Raw genomic sequence first — 22,815 nt, forward strand, 5'->3', positions numbered from 1 at the left:
AAAAGTCTTCCATCGTCACTCCTACGACAGTCTGATTCATACAATGTGCTATAAAACTTTGTAAATGCTTGATTAATTAGATTAATCATTAATCAGAGGACCCATCTCCAGTGTTTATGATGCAGCCAATCACAACCAGAGACTGTGAGAAAAGCAGATAATCAAAACAAAGCCATTGAAGTGCACTCAAAGAAAATCTGAAATCAAGGCTGCTGCTTAATGAGATCGGTCAGAACAAAAAAAATGACCCTCATTAGATGAAAACACGAGAAAAACCCGCTGAGGCTCTGCCCGTTCCCTCCTCAGATTCAGTAAAGAATCATCGGTGTTTTCACAAATCTGTCTGAAGGCTGAGATTCACGATGTAAAACGCTCTGTGGTGTAAACGATGAGCCGCAACTGCTCGTCGAAAGCCGCCTCTCAGACAGTCCTGACTGAGGTTCGCTGGAAGCTTCCTTTTCCACCCTCATCCTAAGAGCCTGCGGGGCTTCAGCTCAGGTTTCTCATGTCTGTGCAGTAAATATGAGGCTGCAGGTTAGCTTAGCTTAGCTTAAAGACTGGAAACTGGGAGGGGTTACCCGGCCTTGTTCGAAGGTAATTAAATAGACCTGCCAGCACGTCTAATGAACACATCTCAGCTTATTTGTCTAACAGGGATTCTGTGCTAAACTCTTTATTCTTGCTGTCACCTTTCTTTGCAGGCAAGAGTCTAAAATGTCTTATTTCTGCAATTTTAGGGAAACGTCATGCCAGCTGAATATTAATATAATGAGAAAATGTTGATTAACGTACTCATTAAGTTGCACAAATGTTGATACTGAACATATGTGCATGTATTTCATTAGTTTTTCACCACTATAGGCAATTTCAAACAAGATTTTATTGATTCCACGTCTGGAAATTTACAGCAAGAATAAACAGGAGAGGTAGAAAAAGCACAAATGGACCATAAAAAAGCATGCAAAATAAAATTATCTGTCTATATATTTACATTGTATATAAAAGAGTATAAAGATAACAGCATTATTCAGCTTTTTTAGGCTTCTGTTTCAGCTCTGGCATCCCTTATTTAATGTTAGAGTCCAGTTTAATGCAGAAACAGTCAGCAGCAGTCAGGATCTCAATCAGGTGCCAAATCATTTCTGTTTCTGAAAGCTGACCATAGTCTGGATGTGAGCTCTGGGTTCTGGTCTCACAGTCCTGCTCCAGCGCGGCGCATGAATGTAGACTTTCATCACTCAGAGAAACGTGTCTGATCATAATCCAGGCTGTGATTACGATGCCACCACAACATGATCGTGGATGCAAATTAGTGGCATGTAAACGTAAGATCCAAGAATCAGGGATGAAATGTTTCTCGATTGTCTCAGATGTTAAAACCTGGATGTGATAGAAATGAAAAAGCGACGAGCTGCATGTTCATTCATTCATTCTTTGTTACAGACACTAAGAATTAACTTCAGCCTCAACTGCTTGAAGTGCAGCACAAATAGCTCCGAGGTTATGGCTTTGATTTCCTCACTGCTAATAACCACAAAAGTCTTATTCATGCATACATGTAACTGTCCCAGAGCAGGCAGTTATGTAAGATTCCTCAGAAACAAATAACGCCCTCGTAAATGCATAGGGCTCCTGCACGGTATGTAATCTCCCTGTCACTTAAAAATGCTTCTGAGCACAGACGGCCACTATTTGCATACTGTATATCCTGACACGAACAGGTGCAATGTACAGTAAACCCATTTCACACATGCATGCGCATAGTTTGCCAAGACTGGACTTGTTACGGGGGTTAGACATCAGTGAGATGTAGGTGCAGTTTACCTCTATAGTGGTGACACATTTAGACAACTGACAAGCAAGCCAACGCAGGCTGACACTGAGAAAGTGGACGTACTGCACGCAAGGAAAAAATGACTAAATATTTATATTCCAGAGTCTGAGTGACAGGCACAAAAGGAATTCCCGGTATGACTGACTTTGACGTTTTTAGGGCTGTAAATCAGCGTGGTCAGTGCTGCACAATTAGAGAATTAGCTCGTTCAGTGCTGAAGAGTCAGACAAAGGTCATTCCAGCCTTTAAAATACTACTTTTTCCTGTGAAAGCAGCATTTGCACACAGGTCTCAGTGGAGTTTTGAGTCAAACCGTTTCCTCTTATTTAACTCTTCAGTCTGATTGAGCCTCACTTTATAACATTAAATGTGTCTTCATGGCAGCCATGCTTGCTTTGAATACAAACTTGTGCATGAAAGCGCTGTTAAGCACTAATTATGCTGCTTTTTCCCCCAAGCTTCAGTGTGTTGAAGAGCGAGAGGCTGCGGTTGGGAGGGTGAGGTTGGATTCTTGGTCCCTGTCGGGTCTTGTTGGAGGAATCCTGCAGACTCCCTTCAGCCTGAGGACACATGGAGGAGCAAAGATTCAGGTAACAACTAGATAACGGTCTTGAAGGTTAACCGACACTGAATCAGTTTGCCTTTCACACCAACTTCTGAATAAAATCATGTTTGATTCATCAGAATGTTTTTAAGGTTCAGCTAAAGCTTTACCGGTTTGTTTGATTATTGATTTCCGTGGTCATTCATTAACAGTCTTTTTTCTTTCTTTTTCTTTTTTCTTTTTTTTAGTATAGAAGGCCATTTGGGGCTTTTGGGGTTCCCTGGAGCAATCCTTGCTGTTAGCCATGCTGGTGATGTAGCTCCAGGGTCTGTTAGTCAGTGGCTCCTCCACTTTGATCCAGTGAAATGTTCCAGGATGAGTTATTATTACTTATTGATTACTTATCTATGATACCAATCAACATGTTCATCTGTTTTCTAATCTTCCTATTCATTAATCTTTATTTACTCGTTTATCTCTGTATTTGTCTTTTTTGTTGCTAAATTCGCCGCTAGATGTCACTGTTCGTATTATTGTTCCTTGCCCCGCCTTCTGCTTCCGGCCACGTGACTACCGTCAACAAGGAAGTGCGCTGTGTCTTTGAATACGAGGCGCCAGGAGCTGCTGCAAATCTACGAGTGAAAGGTGAGACACATTTCTCGGCACAGGTGCGATTTACCTTTCTGTTTCCCGACTAAATCTCTGAGTTCGTGTTGCTTGTCACTTTCACATTTGGTGGCGAGTCGGCGAGAACTTTCAAGTTGCTAATTAGGGTCCTCTAACGTTAGCTTGTGTTAGCTAAAGCTGCCTTTGTTGTCTAACGTTACGTATGTTAGTTACCTTCTATCGTGGTGATGTTGTATTTCTGTCAGTCTACCGTGTCGTTCCTCTGCCGTCAGGTCCAAAGGGATGCCCGCCTCGGAGCCGGTCCGGTTGGGTCGGAAACGCGTCCTGCCCTCCTGCCCGAACCCGCTGTTCCTCAAGTGGCTCACCGAGCTGCGGGACCAGGCGAAAGAGAAGGGCCTGAAGACCCAGTACACCTACCAGAAGGTAAACGGGCTCACTTCAGCTCTGGTGTTTACATTTCTGTCTCTGTGCGTGCAACTGTTCAGTGTTTTCAGTTAGTAATGGATCGACAGGCAGTTGAGATTTACACCACTTGCATGGAAGCATCTAGCATGAGATGTTTTTGTTTTGTTTGTTTGTTATTTTTCCAGGCCATCAGCTCGTTGAACAAGTATCCATTACCGCTCCAAAGCGCCAAAGAGGCAAAGATCCTCCAGAGCTTTGGAGACGGCATCTGCAAATTACTGGACGAGAAGCTGCAGCGATACTACAGAGAGAACGGTGAGACGATAAGACGAGAAAACATGGAAGTAAAAGATAAAATCCAGTAATATCAAATAGATGTTGAAATGAATTTTTATGATCAAGCTGTTCGTGTTACAGAAGGAGATTTTACTTTGTTTTTTCTCTTTGTCTCTTCTTCAGGTCCGGACGCTCCTATTCACGCGCTCCCTGAAGGCGCGCCCCCTCCTGGCAGGCAGGACAACAACAGCCTGGCTCCCTCCAGAAAGGTAAACGAGGCAGAGTGTGAGTTCATCTCTCTGTGTGAAGACACCAGTGTGCCCATCGTAAACTTTCCAAGGAGAAAAATCTGTGGAAATGTATAAATTCCTTGGAGATAAATGTTTGTGAAGACTGTGAGGATGTAGAAGTTTTTGACCAAATCTGTCCTTGCAGAGGAATGCAGCAGGGGATCAAGGGAAAGACAATGGAGGAGGAGGAGGAGGGAGGAAGAAGAAGAGGGAGTACGTGCCCCAGAAGAGGTCTGGAGGTTACGCTGTACTGCTCACCCTTTACAGACAGTCGCAGGTACGCCGCTCCGCCTTTCTCCATCACATCCAGCTGCCATGTTTCCAGGCTTTGCTTCCTGTGGCCTCAGTGATGTGTCGTCTTTCCTCTCTTCTAGATCCCAGGCAGCAAAGGTTATATGTTTAAGATGGAACTACAAGCAGAAGCTCAGCCACTCTGTGACAAGTCTTTCTCTGTCGTAAGTGGGTTGTAACAAACATGCCGAGCCCGCCTGTCACTCAGGCTCGTCCCTGCCATTGATCTGCTCTCTGTGTATCTGCTGCTACAGGAGCTTTATTTTGAAATTGGGTCTTTTGCTTTTTGTTTTTGTTTGTCTGTCTGCAGCCAGATCTGGGCAGTAAGTACACGGCCTGGTCGTCGGTGAGCACGCTGATCCAGAAGAACCTGCTGATGAAGACCCACAACCCTGCGAGGTACACAGGAAGCAGACGCACTTAGCATGCTAAGCTCACCGCTGAGAAGCTTTTCGCATAGAAGGAATTTGCCTGCTCTGTGCTCTGATGTGCCTGAGTGCAGCGTTACCAGCTTGCCATCATGGCTGCAGGCTCAATGACGCTAACTCACACGTGGAGCCACTGAAGCTCATCCTGAGCTGACTGTGGTGTTCAGGCTCACTGAAGTGACTCATTAACCAGCAGAGTCCTTTGACTGGACACAAGTCCTCAAAACGAGACAGAGTGTCCCAGCTGTGATGCATTTAACCTGTTTATTAACCAGTGAGTGGAGGACAGTTTTTCCAGGTCCTTTCTGCCGCAGCGATGCCTCTGAGTCAAGCTCCTCTTCACCCCTCTTCCTCACTCAGGTATTCTCTGACAGACGAGGGTCTGGCTTTGGCGGAGCGACTGGAGTCAGCAGAGCAAGGGACCAAAGAGGGTCCGCAGGGGGACGGAGAGGAGGCCAGGAGCGAAGGAGAGGAGGACGAGGAGGAAGAGGACGGCGGTCCCGGGATGGTGGACCTGACCGTGAGCGATAACGATGAAGAGGAGAGAACACAGTGAGTGTACATTAAATACGGGACGTTTTAGGAGTACGTTTTCCTGCTGGAACAAACTGAATGTCCTCACAGTCCTGCAGGGACGCTGACGAGGAGCGAGACCGAGGGGACGAGTTCAGGGAAAGCCCAGAACCCACAGACGGCGAGCAGACCGCCGAGTGCAGGAAGTCTTCGACCTGGAAGCTACGAGATCGTCCTGTGTGTTGACTTTATTGAGACGACAGGGTGAGAGAGCCGCCTGGATGTTAGCTGTTACGTGTCAGTGTACTTCAGCCTGAAGCTTTTTCTCACCGCTGATGCGTTCGTGCAGCGTCGGCCTCCACCGGAAGCAGGAGCTGGTCAAAGAGCTGCAGAGAAACGGGGTGAACTTCGACGTCAGGAAGCTGAACGTGGGAGACTTCCTGTGGGTCGCCCGGGAGAAAGTGGCACCGGTTCCAGGTAACACGCACCGAAATCCCTTTAAACCATGTGGCCTTCAAAAGCTTTGTGATTGGATGATGAACGCCGCCTTTTTATCCGCACGCAGGCCAGCTGCGAGCTCCTGTGGGCAGGGAGCTCGTCCTCGACTACGTCGTCGAGAGGAAGAGGATGGACGACCTGTGCGGCAGCATCATCGACGGACGCTTCAGGGAGCAGAAGGTTGGTGCACGTTCAGCCTCGTCGCTCGTTAAGGATCTAAAACACGAGGAACGATAACCGGAGCGCTGCCTGTACAAACATAACGTCACGTCTCTCTTTCTCCTCCCTGCTTTAGTTTCGGCTGAAGAGGTGTGGTCTTCGTAGGCCCGTCTACCTGGTCGAGGAGTGTGGGACGGCCGCCTCCCACCTGAGTCTGCCTGAAGCTACGCTGCAGCAGGCCATAGTCAACACACAGGTGCCAGCACACACACACACACACGCACACACGCACACACACTCAGGGTTTCGCTGCTCGTCCACGTGTCTTCAAGATTTCAACGTCCTGGAAAAAAGGGACAAAGTCCAAATATTATCTGTGTTTATGGATCCTCTTTTTCCAATGACCAATGGAGACAAAAATTTTTGAAACTGGTCCAGTATTGAGTGAGAGGGCTGCAGTGTGACCGTCAATGTACGTCCACACCGACAGACTCAGACTGACTGATAACATCATGGATCCCTACAGACATCCACCCACCAGACTCCATTTACAAAATCAGTAATTTTATCATCGCAAACCTCACTTCATTCAAACTCCTTCAAATCACCAACAAAACAAACTGTTAGCGAGGAAAAACGTGTGGAGTCGAAACGTTTTCACATCAAACTCTACTCTGTGTGTGTGTGTGTGTGTTAGGTCGTTGACGGCTTCTTTGTGAAGAGAGTCCAGGATGTGAGGGAGTCGGCCGCCTACCTCACCGTCATGACGAGATACCTGAGTAAACTGTATGAGGTGAAACACACACACACACCTGTAGTTTTTAACAAACATTAAAGGGCTGAATAGTGTGTTTGTTGGGGACTACTTTCAGCTGCGGAGTAATACACATTTGGTGCTCGAGCTAACGTTTCTGTCCGGATGGTGTATGTGGGACTGAGTCAAAGGGTGTGTTTAGGAACGCGTCATCCAGTGCGACAGGGAGGCTCCATGATGTGTTTTTGACAGTTTTCAGACACGTTCTTGTGGCACAGAGGAAGACGATCTATCGGGCTGTTCCGCCCTGACCCCGGACCACAGCCTCACCTCCTCGTCTTTGACGCAGCTCAACGCTTCATTCTGTCGTCGTTCATGTTTCTTTCAGAACCGTACGCTGACCTGTCGCTCCAGAGAGCTGGAGGGCGACGGAGGCGGCACCGACGAGGAGAGGGGGACCCCCTCATGCTCCCTCATCTCTTTCGCAGAGTTCAACCACGGAGCGGTCAAAAACAAGGTGTGTGTGTGTGTGTGTGTCACCGAGCATGTTTCAAAGAACATCATGTTCCAGGTGTGTTTGTGAATCCCTGTTTTCCCGCCCAGTGTCAGACAGTCAGAGAAGCTTTTGCCCGACAGCTGATGCAGATCAGCGGTTTGTCCGGAGACAAAGCAGCTGCCATACTGGAGCACTACAACACCCCCCACAGGTAACTCACACCTGACTGCTTGTGCAGATGTTTTAACCCATTAGTTCCTTTTTTTTTTTTTTAATCGCCTGGTGGGTTTTCGAGGTCTTTGCAACAGGAAGTGATTTCACGCAGCAGCAACAAAGACCTGCTGAGATCAGGTGTCGTAGATGCAGAAAGATCAGCTTCATGTTTAGAACAGACGGTGACTTCTGAGCAGAGTTTCCCGACGTTTCCAGTCTGGTTCGCTGAGTTGGGGGCTTCACAGGTTTTGGAGAAATGTAGGGGTTTTCACAGACGACGCACTCACTCTCACTTCTGTGAGGCCAGATGTTTCTGTGGTGAGAACAGATTCCTCTTCTCTCCACCTCAGCCTTCTGACGGCCTATGAACGGTGTGTGAGTGAAGCAGAGAAAGAGAAACTTCTGTCCTCCGTCCGATACGGGAAGCTCAAGAGGTTTGTACAGTCCAGTTTCATTTGTATTAATCGATGAACAATGTGTGTGAACAGGTGGAAAGAAAGAAAGTACCACAGTTGAGTCAAAGTACTTCAGCATAACTGATAATATACTGAAGCTGAAGTTAAATGACTGTAAAAATACACATTAAACAGCACTAAATAAGACACACAGGAGCGTCTTCATGATGCTTAAAGCTTCACTCTGCCTGTTTTTCAGAAACTTGGGTCCAGCTCTGAGCAGAACAGTCTACCAGCTGTACTGTTCTCCAGGAGCTCTGTCGTAGCTGCAGCCGGTCACCGACCGACCGAGCGTCATTTCCTGTCTCGTGGACGAACGCAAACTCCAGCTCGTAATGTGAAGTCATTCATGTTCCTGTTTTACTGGAACAGAACTGATTGTAATTTCCACGTTTGTGTAACGGTGCTGATATTTTGAATCCTGTAAAATACTGAAGAATTTTGCCGCATCAATAAAGTTGATTATTTTTGATAGAAGAGATCGACTTTAAATCGAAGGGAGATGAAACCTGATGAAATCTTTTGACCCGAATGCTTCCAGTAAACAACAGAAAATCACCAGTTCTGAGACGTTTGGTCTCCTGTGCTAACCGTGCAGAAGCCACCAAACCACATTATCTGACACCAACGAGTCTTCAAAAACTGATGTGACATCATGACGTCATGCAGTTTAAGGGTGCGTTTTGTCTCTGTTTAATTCTAAAATAAATATGAGGACAAAACAGCGACAGAGTCCGGCGAACTCGGGGTGCTCTACGTGCAGCATTGAGGGACATCAATGGGTAAATCAGACCAATTTAATGGAAAAAAAGGACAACATGTAGAAAAAATGTACACACAGCCTGCAGGACACTCCAGCAATCAGGTCGCCCAAAGTACAAGAAGAGGTGGGATCATTACTTTTGCTTTTCTGAGGAGTTTTACTCTCTATACGATCAGATGTGGATTAAAAAAAAACCTGTTAAAGCCGATGTGTAAGAGTTTTCAACACGTCAAAGCTGATGGCCCCTAAATATACAAGAGTTCACTGGACTGTCTACACCCAGAAATTCAGTGAATTTGGTGCTGTGAGTCCCACGTGGGGGATACAGTATTCGACTCGTACTGTAAGATCAAGAACGGCAGAACAAAGCGAAACGGCGACAGAATTAACTAAGATGGGACTTTGTCTTCAAGCCTGAACCTGGTCGTCTGGTCCCTAACATGACAACTTCTGTTATTTACACACAAACAAAACGGAATACAAAAAACTGACGGGTTAACAAAGTGCCTTTTCTGTTGTTCTCTCTTTCCTGGAAAGGCTCAGTTTGTTTTTTCAGGTCTGCCTTTAAAATAATACTTCAATGACAAACGAACGCTGGAAGAGATCCATTCCTGGCTCAACTCATCCACGCTCCAGCTGAAGCTAAGTGAGGCAGAACGTGGTATTTCTCTCTTTGTGTTACTTTATCTTCAGCGTAGCTTAGCGTGAAACACAAAGAGGGAATTTCCCGTTTAAAAGACGGAGCCTCGCGTTAGCTTTGGCTGCATGAGAGCCGTGGATCTACCTCCATCTCTTAAGGTGGAATCGAGTTAGGAAGGCATCACTTCTTCAGAGTCCACGTGAGTGTTGTGTTGTGCTAACGCCTGGTGCACGCCAGAGGACTTTCAAGGCTTAACTGCTCCAAAAACGCGTGAGGCCACAGACGTGAGGACAGATCGAGACGCGGGAGCGAACACACGCTTTGTACTGAAGAGCGGTGTTTCCTCAGGACACGTCATCAAACGTGACTTCAGAAAAACCAAACATGGAGGCGCTCTGTTGTCGGCGGCTCGTTGCACTTGTGTGCCGGGATAAGACAGACCTGAAAAAACCTGAACACCTCCTTTAACTCCACCTGTTTTCTCCACCCACGTGTCAAAAGAGAACAGGAGCAATAAGGGTACGCTGATCCCAAATTCAAGCTAAAGAGTCTCCAGTGGTCCCCATCGCAAAGCAAGTGTCATCTGAGATTCAGACACTTCAAACCTAAAGATCTACTGCGGGTTCAGGAGTCCTCGCAGATCCAGCTCTTCTGTCTCGCCTCATCTGAGACGCTTCTGTGGTCGGGTTCCCCCAAACGTCCACCTTCAGACTGGATAAAATCAGGAGTGAGTAACACAGTGAGACGTCACCTGCAGGTGAAAAACGAAGCGGTCCTTTCTTTTGGTTCTGTGGTTCAGTCCTTGACAGGATGAGGCAGGGGGGCCTTTGCAGCTGTGAAACCAGCGGCAGGATTCTGGATCCACTAATCATCCATCGCCATGTTGGCGCTTAAGTGTCGCCCGAGCCAGTCACGCTGATGCAGAGTTTTAGGTGAGGGGACCAAATCCTTCAGGACAGCGGATAAAACCAAACACAGCGCCCTCTGCTGATTCGGCCTCACGACTTGAGCACGTCAGTCCCTGCCGCTTCAGCTCTGACGCGCGTTAGTCGGGCATGTCGATGCAGAGTTTAGGCGGTGGGACGAAGTACTTCCCGGGGCTCTGCGTGATCACCACGCCCGTCTTCTTGTGGAACATGGGGGCGATCTTTGGCGGCGGCTCGGGGACGGGCAGGTCCTCGGCCGCCTCAGGGTCCTCGCTGCGCTGGAGGTCGTAGGACACATTACCGTATTCCCGCAGGAAAGGGAGGAGCTCCAGCAGGAAGTGGCAGAAGTCCTTACGGATGCCAAACCACCCTGTAAGAAGATCAAGACAAAGCGGTTCTTAACAGTGCAGCCAGTGAGTATCCTGAGCTGAAGAGTTCAACATCAGCGGCTCTGCAGCCGAGCTGACAGGACGGAGCAGCAGTGGAAACACTGAGCTGCACATTTCTGGCTTTAAGTACTCACAGTGGTTCCCTCCCTTCTGACCGAACGTGGTGGCCATGAGTGTGAGCAGGGACAGCCAGAGAGGGACGAACACACACACGTAGCTCAGACTGTTGTGGCCGTCCAGCTTGTGCACCAGAAGGATCTGAAGAGAGACGTGGGCGTCACTGGGAGCATGCATCGATCTGTTGCTTTCACTGATTCACATTAAGACCTTTGATTGACCAAAGGCCCCACAGATGAAGCCTGATCACTGCAGCTGCAGACACAGGTTGAGAAATCTAAGCTTGACTGACAATTTTACAATCTTTTCCACCTTTCTGTCGATTTGTTCATGGTCACTCTATCACAAAATGACCCGCACATCTGAGATTTTGCTTCTTGTTTTTGTCTCGTAGATCGAGCCGTGTGGTTTTTGTAAGTTATTCGGACCTCCTGTGTGCAGTTTAAATGGACTGTGCACATTGTAAGCCAGTAGAGGGCAACGCAGGCTAATTTTACTATTAAAGCAACTCGCTTTAGATGCAACTTTGCTGTTTTGTTTGGTAAGAGGGGGGCAATAACTGTGATTATCTGATCGGCATGTGTGGACTTAACTGATATTAAAGAGAGAAATTAAAAGCTGTGATTTAGGTCAGAGAAAATCTGTTTAAAAATAGAGTTGTAAATGTTGTAAACTAGCTTATTTTCCACAATAATTAACTGTTATTGTAACTGATACACATGCACATTTTTCTATTAAAACGTGCTCCTTAATCTCACAGCTTTCACAAAGTAAAAACACAGAACAACACGTTAACGGCTGAAACTCACCTCAAAGGTGAGGAGGGGCACGACGATGGTCATCCAGCTGATGGCCATGGTGATGTGAGTCCGCCGTTGCTCTGCGATGATGTCAATGGAGCGAAGGAAGAGGACGGACCAGATGATGTAGTAGAGGACAACAAGGCACAGGAAGGACATCAGGATCCACAGTGGGACACACACCACCTGCAGCCCACACACACACACACACACACACACACACACAGAGGATGAAGGTAAGGACCAACAGTGGCCTTAAATTTGAACACATGGTTGAGAAATGATGCGTAAAGCACTGAGAAAGCAACTCTCACCAGCCAAGGCCAGTTGATGATCCTGTCCAGCCTCAGAGCGATGAAGATGAACTGAAGAATGTTAACTGAGCACAACACCTCCAGCTGAGCAGAGGAAGAGGAAGAGGACGATTTAGCATTTTTTCACCCCCGTTTACTTTACAAATCATGAAAACATGCGACCTTAGATGAGCATCTTCAGCTGTGGTTTTTAATGTTTCCTGCTTTGGTCTCAGCGAACCCCCACACACACCACAGTCCTTACCTCGAGGGAACGGTCGTGTCTAAAACCCCAAACGCAGGCTGCTACAGAGACGGGCGACACGAAGAAGAGAGGCATGAAGACGAGGAGCCAGAAGTAGTTTCCCCTCGCCACACGGTCGCAAACTAAGACCTCGAACATCAGCAGCAGCACGTGGAGGCCCACTGCGATCAGCATGGCTTTGAACTCCACACACGTCTCCCCTTCGGCCCTGAAACAGGATACACCAACATCAAAACACGACGCACACTTTCACGAAGGCTAATTTAAAACCTGAGCGCTGACCACTAAAGCCACAAACGTCCACGAGTGTCTACCTGTACTGGGGGTTGTGCGCCCACACTCCAGTGCCCACAGAGGCCCCGATAATGACCAACAGCTTCCACAGCCATATCGGGGTGAACACGGCCCAGTAGCTCCACTGGATGACCCCATCCAGCCTCAAAGACAACAGCACGGAGAACAGCAGCAGGCACGAGTAAATCAGGAACTTACTGCAGCAGGAGACAGAGAGACATGTCTGACAGCTGACACGATGTAAAGGACGCTGCATGTAGAGACCCCTGCGAATGCCCTTCTGTGTGGAGGTTTCACACACCAACCTCTCTAACCCCACCTGCCACCTCACGATGTGAACACCTGGATCTGTTTCCTAAACATTAACACTTCACGTACTTGATCTGCAGCATTAGCACCGGACTTATTACAGTATTATTGTTGTGCTGTACTCCATTTTTGTTAGAATCAACAATTGGTGCATTTTGTAGTTTTGTTACAACTTTTGGCTAATGGTTGTAGCTGTAATCTTAGCTTCATTGACACACCAGCTGCCCAAACACCCCCTGACATGTCTTTACTTCTTCTGTTTTATTAAGTATTTCCCTAACTTACTGTAAAGATATTTGAGCGACTTTAACTGTATGTACTACCTAGAAAAACACTTGTTTATCTAAGCATGAATACCGAAAACATGCGCGAGGAACCGACTTAACAGCAGCACTTAACGTTAGACAGCTTTAGCTAGCAAACCTTAACGTTATATCAGCTAGCATGTTAGCCAGGCCTTGTTTAGCTAGACACCTTGTTTTCGCTTTAACTTCTGTACTCAGTTACCGTATAGTTTACGCTATCAGTTCAGCTAACAGATAGATATGCATACATTTCCACACGTATAAAACATTCATTATCTGAATGTTTTCGTACGCACCGCAACAAACGCTGCCCAGACGAGCTACGTTAACTAGCTTCACAGCTAGCTAAAGTGCTAGGTCGTAGCTAACGTTACCTGGGATTGAAGTCCTGAAACAGTCCTCTTAAATTCATGGTGAAAACGGGGCTTTTCAGCTAACCAACATTAGTTTCCCGTGTCGTTAGCTGATTCACCGCCTAATCCGTAATCCTACACATTGTAAACTCGGTGAAAGCTGAGTTTTGTGGTTCAGTCTCATTCCAGCTCCTTGCTAGCCCGTCTGTTTTGTTTTTTTTCCCCTCAGAAATCACGTGACAACCCGAAGCTAGCGGAACCGTTTCCGGCAATCCCTTGACGTCATAAGATAAGCTCAAGTGTTGGAGCAGTTGAGAGTTTGTTGATTTTTTCTTTATTTTTTTATGTTCATCGTTATGGTGAACATGTTTAGAGTAACAATTTTAAGAATAAGAACAATCAGATCCATGAAACAATTCAGAAATTAGCCGTGTGTGTGACTACTTGGGACACCTGGGTGGCAAGATGGGCAAAAAATATTTTAACATTACCGCAAACCACATGAACCACAGAAGCCTCTGAGTCACTATGCAAAGCCCATGCATACAAATGACTGAATATAAAGTATCCTGACAGTTTCTTTACCACATATCTGCCTTTGGAATGAGAAAAATTCCCTCTTATCTTATCCCATTTTATCTTGTACCCAAATTATGAATGCAGCCAACGATGAGGGAACATTAGAATTTGTCCAGTGTGTCCCAGCAGACACGTTTTGCAGAATTACTTTTCATCTATATCTATCTAGAGAGGCGCAAAGTATTCAAACGCCTTCATCTCTGATGCAAAGTTAGGAAAGTAGAGATGAAATGCTGCTTTATGCCAACGTCCAACATCCAAAGGCCTCATGCAAATCAGCTAAGAAACGAAATTCCAGCCAGTGTCAGTGTGAAGTACACTTAAGTACAATTAAGGACAATTTATAATACACTTACAATAAGTACTTTGAAATACCACTTTATTTATAGAAGAATGAGTATGTTAATTTTTAATACATCTGTTTAAAAGTTCATGTCAAATATACTTTGTGATGACTTATATTTATAATACACTAAATAGCACTACTTCTTGACCTGGGTCCAGATGTCACAAGGTCAAAACATTGAATGCACCGTCATCAGCACAGGGGTCAAAGTTCACGTCCAAGTCAGAGACACTGATTTCATGGCGGTGGTCCGTTTCCGCCCACATGACAGCCCTTCTGCAGATCCACTGCCTCCCAATAAGCATGTTTCCAGTGTTCCTCTTTCACAATGACCCTCGACAGCGCCCCTCTCAAACATGTCATCCTTCAAGGACCATGTTTTTGTCATAAAAGCCTAAACCCATGAATGCATGGTATGATGCCGTGGGGGACTCAAACAAGTTGAAGGAGACTCCTCATTACCGGCAGTGTTTAGTTAAAAGGAGGGATTGTACGCTCCCCTCTGCCCCCTCTTCTCTCTCCACCCACATCTTAGGCATATAAAAAAGGAGTGAATTCGTCTTACACTTCGCTCCTTTTGCAGTCCGACTGAGGTGGAACATTCAAGCCTGTAAGTACTCTGTACAATTATACTGATGGATGGATTCATGCATACATACTGTGAAAGATTACTTTGGTGCATACATGAGTCATTACAGTTTACTGTGAAATCTGTGCCCGTTGATGTGAAGTTATAGGGCTTATTGTGGGTTTAAGATAATGCAAAATGAAAAAGAAATGGTGCATTTTTGGTGTTTTAGATGGATGAAACACAGGATTTCTTTTTCGTTGCAGAATCATGAGCAGGAACTTCTTGTCCAAAAATGATGAGCTCCGCAAGGGAGACTTTCTCCTGTCCAACAATGGGCAGTGGAAAGCTGTTTTCCAGGTGAGTAACTTGAGACACTTATCAGGATGCATGATGTGAACTGTAAGTGTCATTTATCATTTAGTAAATTTGTTTACTGTTAAATTGTAGTTCTTGCTGAGCACAATGGGAGAATATTTAAATTTAGGGCCAGGGAATATTGTTGAATACTTGTGAGACTTTATTCCTGTTTCTCTGAGCTTCATTTTGTCATCCTGTGCAGTTTCCGTTAACTAGCAACAAATTAACAGGAAGTGGAATTTTATTGTGAAAGGTTCTGTTTAGTGAATAAACGAGTGACGGCGGAGCAACACGATCGTTTTGCCGTTGGCGTTGCCACCGAGCCGACTCAAAGCTTAAAACATGTCGTCTCATGTCATCCATAAAGGTGGTTATATTAAGAAGTAAGAAATATGTAGATTAAAGGTAGCCACTATATGTACTTTTAAAGGTCTGTGTAAAAGTACATGCAAAAGTCAGAGAAAAAATGTTTAGGAGTGCACATACTGATACCACCAAATGTCTTTTTTTTTTTAATGTCTGCCTGCAGGAAGACGGTAACTTTGTCCTGTATGGCTGGAAGCCTGTGTGGGATTCAGACACTGCTGGAACAGACGTCGTCCGTCTGTGCATGCAGTCTGACTGCAACCTGGTCATGTACAACCAATGTGATCAGCCCAGATGGCATACAAACTCCTTCAGATCCAGCTGCAACATGTGCCGTCTTTACCTGACGGATGACGGCAAACTGTTGGTGAACAGGGAAAGTGATGAGATCTGGAACTCGACTCACTCCAGAGGGATGAAATAATGAAACGATGCTTTTGAAATTCACTGCACATGAAAGTTAATCTTTGAACGTCACCTGGAGTCTAATAAAAGAAAATTCTCCAATGCATGAGTTACTTTTTTCTTTGATGTCATCCTACGGTTGCTGAGTGACATTTGAATGAGCTGACGGTCATCCTGGTCAGTGGAGAGTCGTTTTCTGCCAGTCTGTAGCTTTGTTGTCCCCAATGTCTGCTGCTTGAGACTGTTCTTATGAATCTTAGAAATTTTAAGGATGGAAGCAACATGACGCTCACTGCATCCCTCTGCCACTAAAGCCAGAACTGAAGAGGTACTACTAGCACTGTTTTTGCCATCCAGCTCATCCTATTACAGGAGCATAGTGATGACCACAGCAGTGGTTTTTATACTTCTCCTCGTTGAACAAGATTTGGTTCAGGTGATCACCTGATGAGTACCTCATTAGGTAGAATGAGGTGTGCTTGTATTGGAATTCAACAGACACTGGAATGGACTGGCTGTCATACATGTAGAGATGCTGATTTCAGAAAAAAATTTGCAGCGGTCTCTTAATTTTTCCCAGAGCCACAAAGCATGCAATGACTATATAGTACAAGAGTTTCTAAAACATGTCAGGAAATAATGTAATGCTGTGATGTTAATCTGGAAAGTTCTATGTAACAATAGCTGAAAAATGGATGACATTAAAAAAAAGTTTGTTTCCTCACTGATAAATGTCCAGTATGTCCCAGCAGACATGTTTTGCAGAATCACTTTTCGTTTATTTCAAAAGCCTGGAACAGCACATTTTGCTTGCTCAGCTTGGATGAAGTCTGCGGTCACTTTTCGGTCAGTGCTGCACCGCGACGTGTACAAATGCTGTGAATTCTTTCTTCCTGTATTGTTCATCCTGGAATACCCTGAGGAGGGAAGTGTCTCAGCACACTCAGCATCTCGGCTCAGCGGTTAGTTTGATGGCACAGTTTTAGACATTTGTGTTTGTTTTTTCCACCGACCCACGTTTCCTCATGTTATTTTCGTGGGTAGAGAACAGTGAGCACAGGCGGGGATGGAAATGTCAACACCAAACCTACAGCTCTGCCACGGAAAAACACACGTGTGTCTGCGATTTCTTATCTTATTTCTTATCATATCTTAAAACTTTTTTCAAAAAAAACAAAAAAATAAAAAATTCCCCCCAAAATTTTTTCCATTTTTAAAAAAAAAGTTTATTCAAACCTTAACCTTTCTTCGGGGTTGTTGTTCATTTGTTTGGGAAAGCCGTTTCTTCTCCTTTCACAACCTCTGCAAATCAATAACGAAAACAGAAGCTGACCAGTGACTGAATCACACAGAAAGTGTGACACCCACACAGCGTTATCGGGGGGTTCGGGTGAGAGCATCGATCAATGAAGGAAAAACCCAGAGTTTCCTTCAGCTCTCGATCCCATGACGAGTAAATGACTTTCACTTTCTTTCTTTTTAGCCTAAACGTGCTCTCACTGGCAAAACAGGAAGCAAAACGTCAGCACACAGCAGTTAGTGCAGCGCTGCATTTATTACCATGACTCTGCTGAACAGCTGCTGCTCTGCACACTCACATCTAACGAAGTGAGAGCTGACGCAGCTCAAAAACACCCGATAAGTCATCCGGCTGTGAGCAGAAGGGTTCGCAAAGCAGAAACTGTGCAGTCTGACCGCTGTGTCTGACACACATGGAGGTTAAATGTGAAGCGTGTTCTATGTGATGAGTCAGCAGCGTGTGAACAACTGTGTAACACTTTGGTGTGAGGATGTGAACTGTTAAACTAACAGCTGTGAGAGGTCAGCTAAAGATACTGTGAGCAGCTGCTGACACCTTTAGAGCAGATACTGTAAACGGGTCATGACACACATGATGCACACACACACACTGTAATCATTCACAAAAATACTTTATTTGGCAACTTCTTAGTGTCGAAAATGAAGCTTTTTCAGAACTGAACGATGTACATGTACACAAACAGAAATAACAGGATACAACAGGCGTTTTTAAGGTGAGCTCTGATACATCCTCAACACAGCTTAAATCATGAACAAAAGTGGCGCCTGCACGAGCAGCATAACGTTAACATGAGGTAGCTTTGAACAGCTGAATAGTCAAACTTCAGACTTAAAGTGCAAATTGAACAAGAGGTAGTGAAGTCCTCAACATCGCAGCAGGATCAACATCTAACCAACAAAAAGACCAGCTTTAATTGGAAAATAAAGAATAGCTTATAACAACAAATATTAAACATGTTGGCAGGAATGAAGGAAGGAAGGCGCACTGCTCAACGGCACGCTGACAGGCGCTGCTGAGGAGCGGAGAGCACTTTGACTTCACCTGAAGAGGAGCTGCAGGTGAGCTGGAGGTAAAGAAAAACAGACCACATTAGAATGTGTTACAACACAAGAACCTCAGCTCAGAAGAACCAGTTTTCATATCTGTCACATGACCCGGCTGTGACCCACATCCTGCTGCTCAGAGGGGTTCAGACCAGAGCACGACACAAATAACCAGCTGTGCATTTGGGTTGCAAATGTCTGAACGTTTGCAGCCGAAGAGAGCCGCAAAGTATTCAAAGGCCTTCATCTCTGATGCAAAGTTAGGAAAGCAGAGATGAGAAGCTGCTTTGCGCCGACGTCCAACATCCAAAGGCCTCATGCAAATCAGCTGAGAGACGAAAATCCAGCCAGGCAGCATTTGATCAAATGACGGGCTGCATTTAAACGCACCACCGGGAGAAAGAATATTCTACTTACATTAGACTTTTAAAGAATGCACTGAGCACTTTGAGCTGTTTTTGTCACCTTCAAGTACACTGAAATTTCTAATTTAGTAACCTTAAGTACAATTTATAATACACTCACAGTAAGTACTTTGAAATAACACTTTATGTATAGAAGAATTAGTATATTCATTTTTAATACATATGTTTAAAATGTAATGTCCCATATACTTCGTGATGACTAAATTGCACTACTTCTTGACCTGCGTCCAGATGTCAAAACATTGAAGGCACCGTCATCAGCACAGGGGTCAAAGTTCACGTTCAAGTCAGAGACACTTACAGGATTTCATGGCGGCGGTCCGTTTCGCCCAGCATGAAAGCCCTTCTGCAGATCCACTGCCCCCCAGCAGGTGGCGCTCTCGTCTTGGTCAACGACGCCGTTGAGCAAGGCACCTAGATGACAAGCTTTATGAGCTGGAGGGACGAAGGAGAGGAAACGATCAGCATCCCACAAAAGAAGCTCTTTGTTTATTTTCCGGCAAAACCAAAATCCTCTGACTTACTTCTTGCTGTCGACACTTCCATCTCGTATACGCCACCACGCCAACACCCAGGATCAGCAAGACGCTGGGCACCACAGCTAAGATCAGTCTGCTGCGGGTGGACAGTCCACCTTCAGTATCCGTCTCCTCCGTCAGATGTGGAGGCTGCAGGCTGACGGGCTGCAGCGGCGGCTCTGTGGTCGAGGTTTTAACAGCGTTTGGGTCTGAAATAAGCAAAAAGCGTCATGACCCACACAGTTCTAAAGACACCGATCTTCTGTGTGTCTTATTTTTTGGACATCTGGACATTTTCACACACTAACTCACCAACAACCAGATCAACGACTGAGGAGTGCCTCTGGCCTCCTAGCTTCGGGAGGTTGCACCTGTACCTCCCTCTGTCTGCGAGCGTCACGTTGAGGATCTTGAGCGAAGCGTTTCCCTGCTGCAGACCCTCCATGAACAGCTCCGTCCTCCGGATGTACGTCGAGCTCATCGTGTCCGCGTCCTCGCGGGCGTGCCGGTACACGTGCACGTATTCCACCGGGCCCGGCCGGTTTCCGGTGTCGGGCTTCGACCACTCCACCGTCAGTCCCGCCACGTTGTGCCGAGGCTCCACGAGACACGGCAGGATGACGTCATCGCCCGGAGCGGCCACGATTGGCTGACCTGAACCAATCACCTGAAACTGGCCTGAGAAATGGAGGATAAATTCAAAACGTGCCGGAAAGCGAGCAAAGTCTTTAATCTGATTAACCAATCATTTTTATCTTTGATTAACCTTCCAATCATTATCATGGTTAGTCGATTAATAGTTTGGGCTACAAGGTGACGTCTTGTACAACGTCTCGTTTTGTCCAACCAAAAGCTTGTTGTTGTCCTCCAGACAACAACAAGCCTCAGTCTCTAAAAGGCAACAAGGAGGACTTTGTCTAGGCGTGTTTTGACTCAAGAAAAACCCTTGAATCACCACTTGTGACTCACTGCAGGTGTCTGAATCACTGCCTGGTTTCTCTTTCTGCTCAGGAGGTGACTGGATGAACTGTCAATCACTGGCAGAAGGGTCAGACCCTCAGGATGGACGATCCAGAGCCAAACGATCAGTCCTTTGATTGATTGCTGTCTCTGCAGCTACTTTAACGGCTGATTGTCGATTGATTGAAGTTTTCCAACTAAGAATATTTGTTGTTTTGTGCGTTTTGTCTCATTGCACATTTAATATCTTCGGGTTTTGGACTGCTGGTTGGACAATACAGACAAAAATTTGTCAACATCTTATGAATCAAACAATAAATCAAGATCATCAGGTAGACTTTATGGACCCCTGCTCGTTGCGTACTGTGTGTGTGTTGTGTATTTAAAGTGCATATACTCTTTAATTTGAGGTAGGATTTATACAAATTAGGGAAGCGAAGGGGTCAAACATCCTGTAACATTTCAGTATAAGTAATAAAGTAAGCACATAACTTTATTACTTTATTCTGCGAGCCTCAGTGGCCTTTTTTTTTTAGGTATGATCTAATGCACTGCAGCTGTCATAAAGTCTTTTATGATGCTGATGTTCTACTTTAGAGGTGTTAATTAAATTCTGTTTTAGCATCGTGACCTCAGCAGTGAAATACATCGAACAGAAGCTGAACATTAGATACTGCTGAAGGCAGAGCGGCTGCACTGGTCCTACTGTCACCAAACGTCCAGAGACAGAGACAAAAAGACGTATTTCTCAGATAACTACGTGTCCAGTTCAACCTGAACTCTGATGAATTGGTTTCATTAACAGGCTACAAATGAATCCACTTTTAACAGTTGACACATGTCCTGTGAACAAACAGCCAACAGTGATCTAATGGCGGCACAAGAGGTGAAAAACACGAACGTGAACGACGCCATGTGACATTAAAGCAGGTTGAATTATCGTAAAAATCGAGTTGAACCAGAAGATTTCGCTCCTACATCAGAACTGAACGATGTACATGTACACAAACAGAGATGACAGGATGGGGAGGCGGACGGGTGGATGTTGTCCGCTCTTACCTTCAGCAGGTGTGTTGGAGTAAAGCAGCAAAACAACGACGATGGTCCATCTTAAGGATGGAGGCGACAGAGAATCGCTGAGCTCCTTCAGATCCATTGAATAAGCTGGTGTAGCTTCGGCCGGCGGACTTGAGTCTGATGCCAGCAGCAGCGTCTCCAAAGTTCTATATCTCTGCGTCACACGTGACTCACTTGGCCTGGAAAACCCGTCCCGCCCACTCTCACCTGCGGTGTAATTTAAAGAGCATTGCATCAAGAATAATCCGTGTGTTTGGGTCATTTTCTAGGTTTTTGTCTGTATTGACAGGGGGAATTCACGTGGTGGACTGAGGGGGAGAGAAAGAAGAGGCGGCACAGGTGTGAACCGAGCGCGCGCCGCAAGTAGGACGCAGCTGTGAGACGAAGACCGCAGGATCCGCAGAACAGCCTGACAAGGGATCAACGCTGCATGGATAATATGAAGTTAATTTATAACATAGAATTTATCTTTACACAATACCATTATTATTATTATTATTATTATTATTATTATTATTATTATTATTATTATTATTATTATTACATATAAATAATATGCACTCGACATATTGTAATCTAAATTAAGGACAATACATATTTACATATAATATACATTTTAATGAAAATGCATCTATATCTAGGCTGTTTAAATATCTCCTCATTAACTTATATATTTTTCCACTGTGCAATAACACAAAACACCGTTTTCATTATGCATATCTGACTCATGTGCAATTCAATATGGCAGTTGCGTTTTTATGGCAATGCTGTTCTTATACGCTTGAATATAATGTACATAGGAAAAGACAGAAAGACAGTTTACCTCCAGAAACACAGTTTCCTGCTTGCCAAAACTTGCTGTCCTCTCATATTTGGACGCTGAGAGGCTGACTCCCTGCCTCTGCTGGGCTCTGTGTCGTTGATCTCTGCAGCTCTATGAAGGTGGCAGTAGCCCACATGGAAATGCAATGAAAGAAATGTATTTGCATGAAATTAGTCTCGAATGTTTTGTGTGGTTTCTGTAAGAAAAGCAAGGTGAGGTTTTAGTTCTCTGGGGCAGCACCTTTAGTTAAAATGGAAAAAATGAGAATCTGAGAACGATTTTCTGCTGGTTTACAACACAAATGTAAACTGTTTGGGATGATTTCAAAATTTAATCAGCCAAACTCTAAGTGTAAAGTGTCTCTGCACACATACACACACACGTGTCAACGAGAGAAAACCTACCTTTGATTGACAGCCGCGGGGTTTCTGTAGCATGTCGGGAACAGAGTGTGAGTCAATCATAAACAACGTCTGTCAGACTGTGATGATCTTTTTAGCTGTAAGGGAATCTAAACCAAAAACTACGGGGAAAAAAGCAAGGAGTTTTCAGAGGAACAGCCGCGCGCACCGAGGCGAACTGGAAATAATGGAGGGAGTCCCCGCGCCGCAGTCTCCTGACAGTAAATCACTTAATTTGAATAAATCGAAATCAATTTCGTTTCTTACTTACTGGCAGCGAAAATGAAATTACAAACACCGAAAATAACATTTGCGCCTTTTTTTTAAAAAAAATAAATTATTTATTTAAATATTTTTCACCTGGCGCAGGAAACAGACTCAGTCAT

General features: G+C 45.2%; 4 protein-coding genes across 4 annotated transcripts; 2 read left to right on the forward strand and 2 right to left on the reverse strand.

Moving 5' to 3' along the window:
- The first annotated feature begins 2,941 nt into the window (after positions 1-2,941).
- mus81 (MUS81 structure-specific endonuclease subunit) lies at positions 2,942-8,293 on the forward strand. Its single transcript, XM_076725085.1, has 17 exons — positions 2,942-3,023; positions 3,278-3,428; positions 3,596-3,725; positions 3,870-3,955; positions 4,122-4,253; positions 4,351-4,431; positions 4,578-4,666; positions 5,056-5,247; positions 5,320-5,472; positions 5,558-5,685; positions 5,774-5,886; positions 6,002-6,121; positions 6,563-6,658; positions 7,008-7,136; positions 7,223-7,326; positions 7,679-7,762; positions 7,983-8,293. The coding sequence occupies exons 2-17, from the start codon at positions 3,288-3,290 to the stop codon at positions 8,047-8,049; spliced, it is 1,845 nt and encodes a 614-aa protein (XP_076581200.1). The 5' UTR covers positions 2,942-3,023; positions 3,278-3,287; the 3' UTR covers positions 8,050-8,293.
- Positions 8,294-8,566: 273 nt separating this feature from the next.
- tmem185 (transmembrane protein 185) lies at positions 8,567-13,471 on the reverse strand. Its single transcript, XM_076725086.1, has 7 exons — positions 13,259-13,471; positions 12,291-12,467; positions 11,977-12,184; positions 11,733-11,816; positions 11,428-11,604; positions 10,636-10,759; positions 8,567-10,482 (listed from the first exon to the last, which is right to left on the reverse strand). Exons 1-7 carry the CDS (start codon positions 13,294-13,296, stop codon positions 10,232-10,234), a joined length of 1,059 nt encoding a protein of 352 aa, XP_076581201.1. The 5' UTR covers positions 13,297-13,471; the 3' UTR covers positions 8,567-10,231.
- A 1,222-nt stretch (positions 13,472-14,693) lies between these two features.
- On the forward strand, positions 14,694-15,892 carry LOC143317296 (B-type lectin plumieribetin-like). Its single transcript, XM_076725380.1, has 3 exons — positions 14,694-14,772; positions 14,997-15,090; positions 15,620-15,892. Exons 2-3 carry the CDS (start codon positions 15,001-15,003, stop codon positions 15,878-15,880), a joined length of 351 nt encoding a protein of 116 aa, XP_076581495.1. The 5' UTR covers positions 14,694-14,772; positions 14,997-15,000; the 3' UTR covers positions 15,881-15,892.
- Positions 15,893-17,775: 1,883 nt separating this feature from the next.
- LOC143317239 (myelin-oligodendrocyte glycoprotein-like) lies at positions 17,776-22,375 on the reverse strand. Its single transcript, XM_076725292.1, has 6 exons — positions 22,029-22,375; positions 21,188-21,412; positions 19,481-19,846; positions 19,175-19,377; positions 18,952-19,085; positions 17,776-18,245 (listed from the first exon to the last, which is right to left on the reverse strand). Exons 2-5 carry the CDS (start codon positions 21,282-21,284, stop codon positions 19,065-19,067), a joined length of 687 nt encoding a protein of 228 aa, XP_076581407.1. The 5' UTR covers positions 21,285-21,412; positions 22,029-22,375; the 3' UTR covers positions 17,776-18,245; positions 18,952-19,064.
- Between the last annotated feature and the right edge of the window lie 440 nt (positions 22,376-22,815).

Source organism: Chaetodon auriga, chromosome 24 (assembly GCF_051107435.1).
Source record: "Chaetodon auriga isolate fChaAug3 chromosome 24, fChaAug3.hap1, whole genome shotgun sequence".
NCBI lineage: Eukaryota > Metazoa > Chordata > Actinopteri > Chaetodontiformes > Chaetodontidae > Chaetodon > Chaetodon auriga.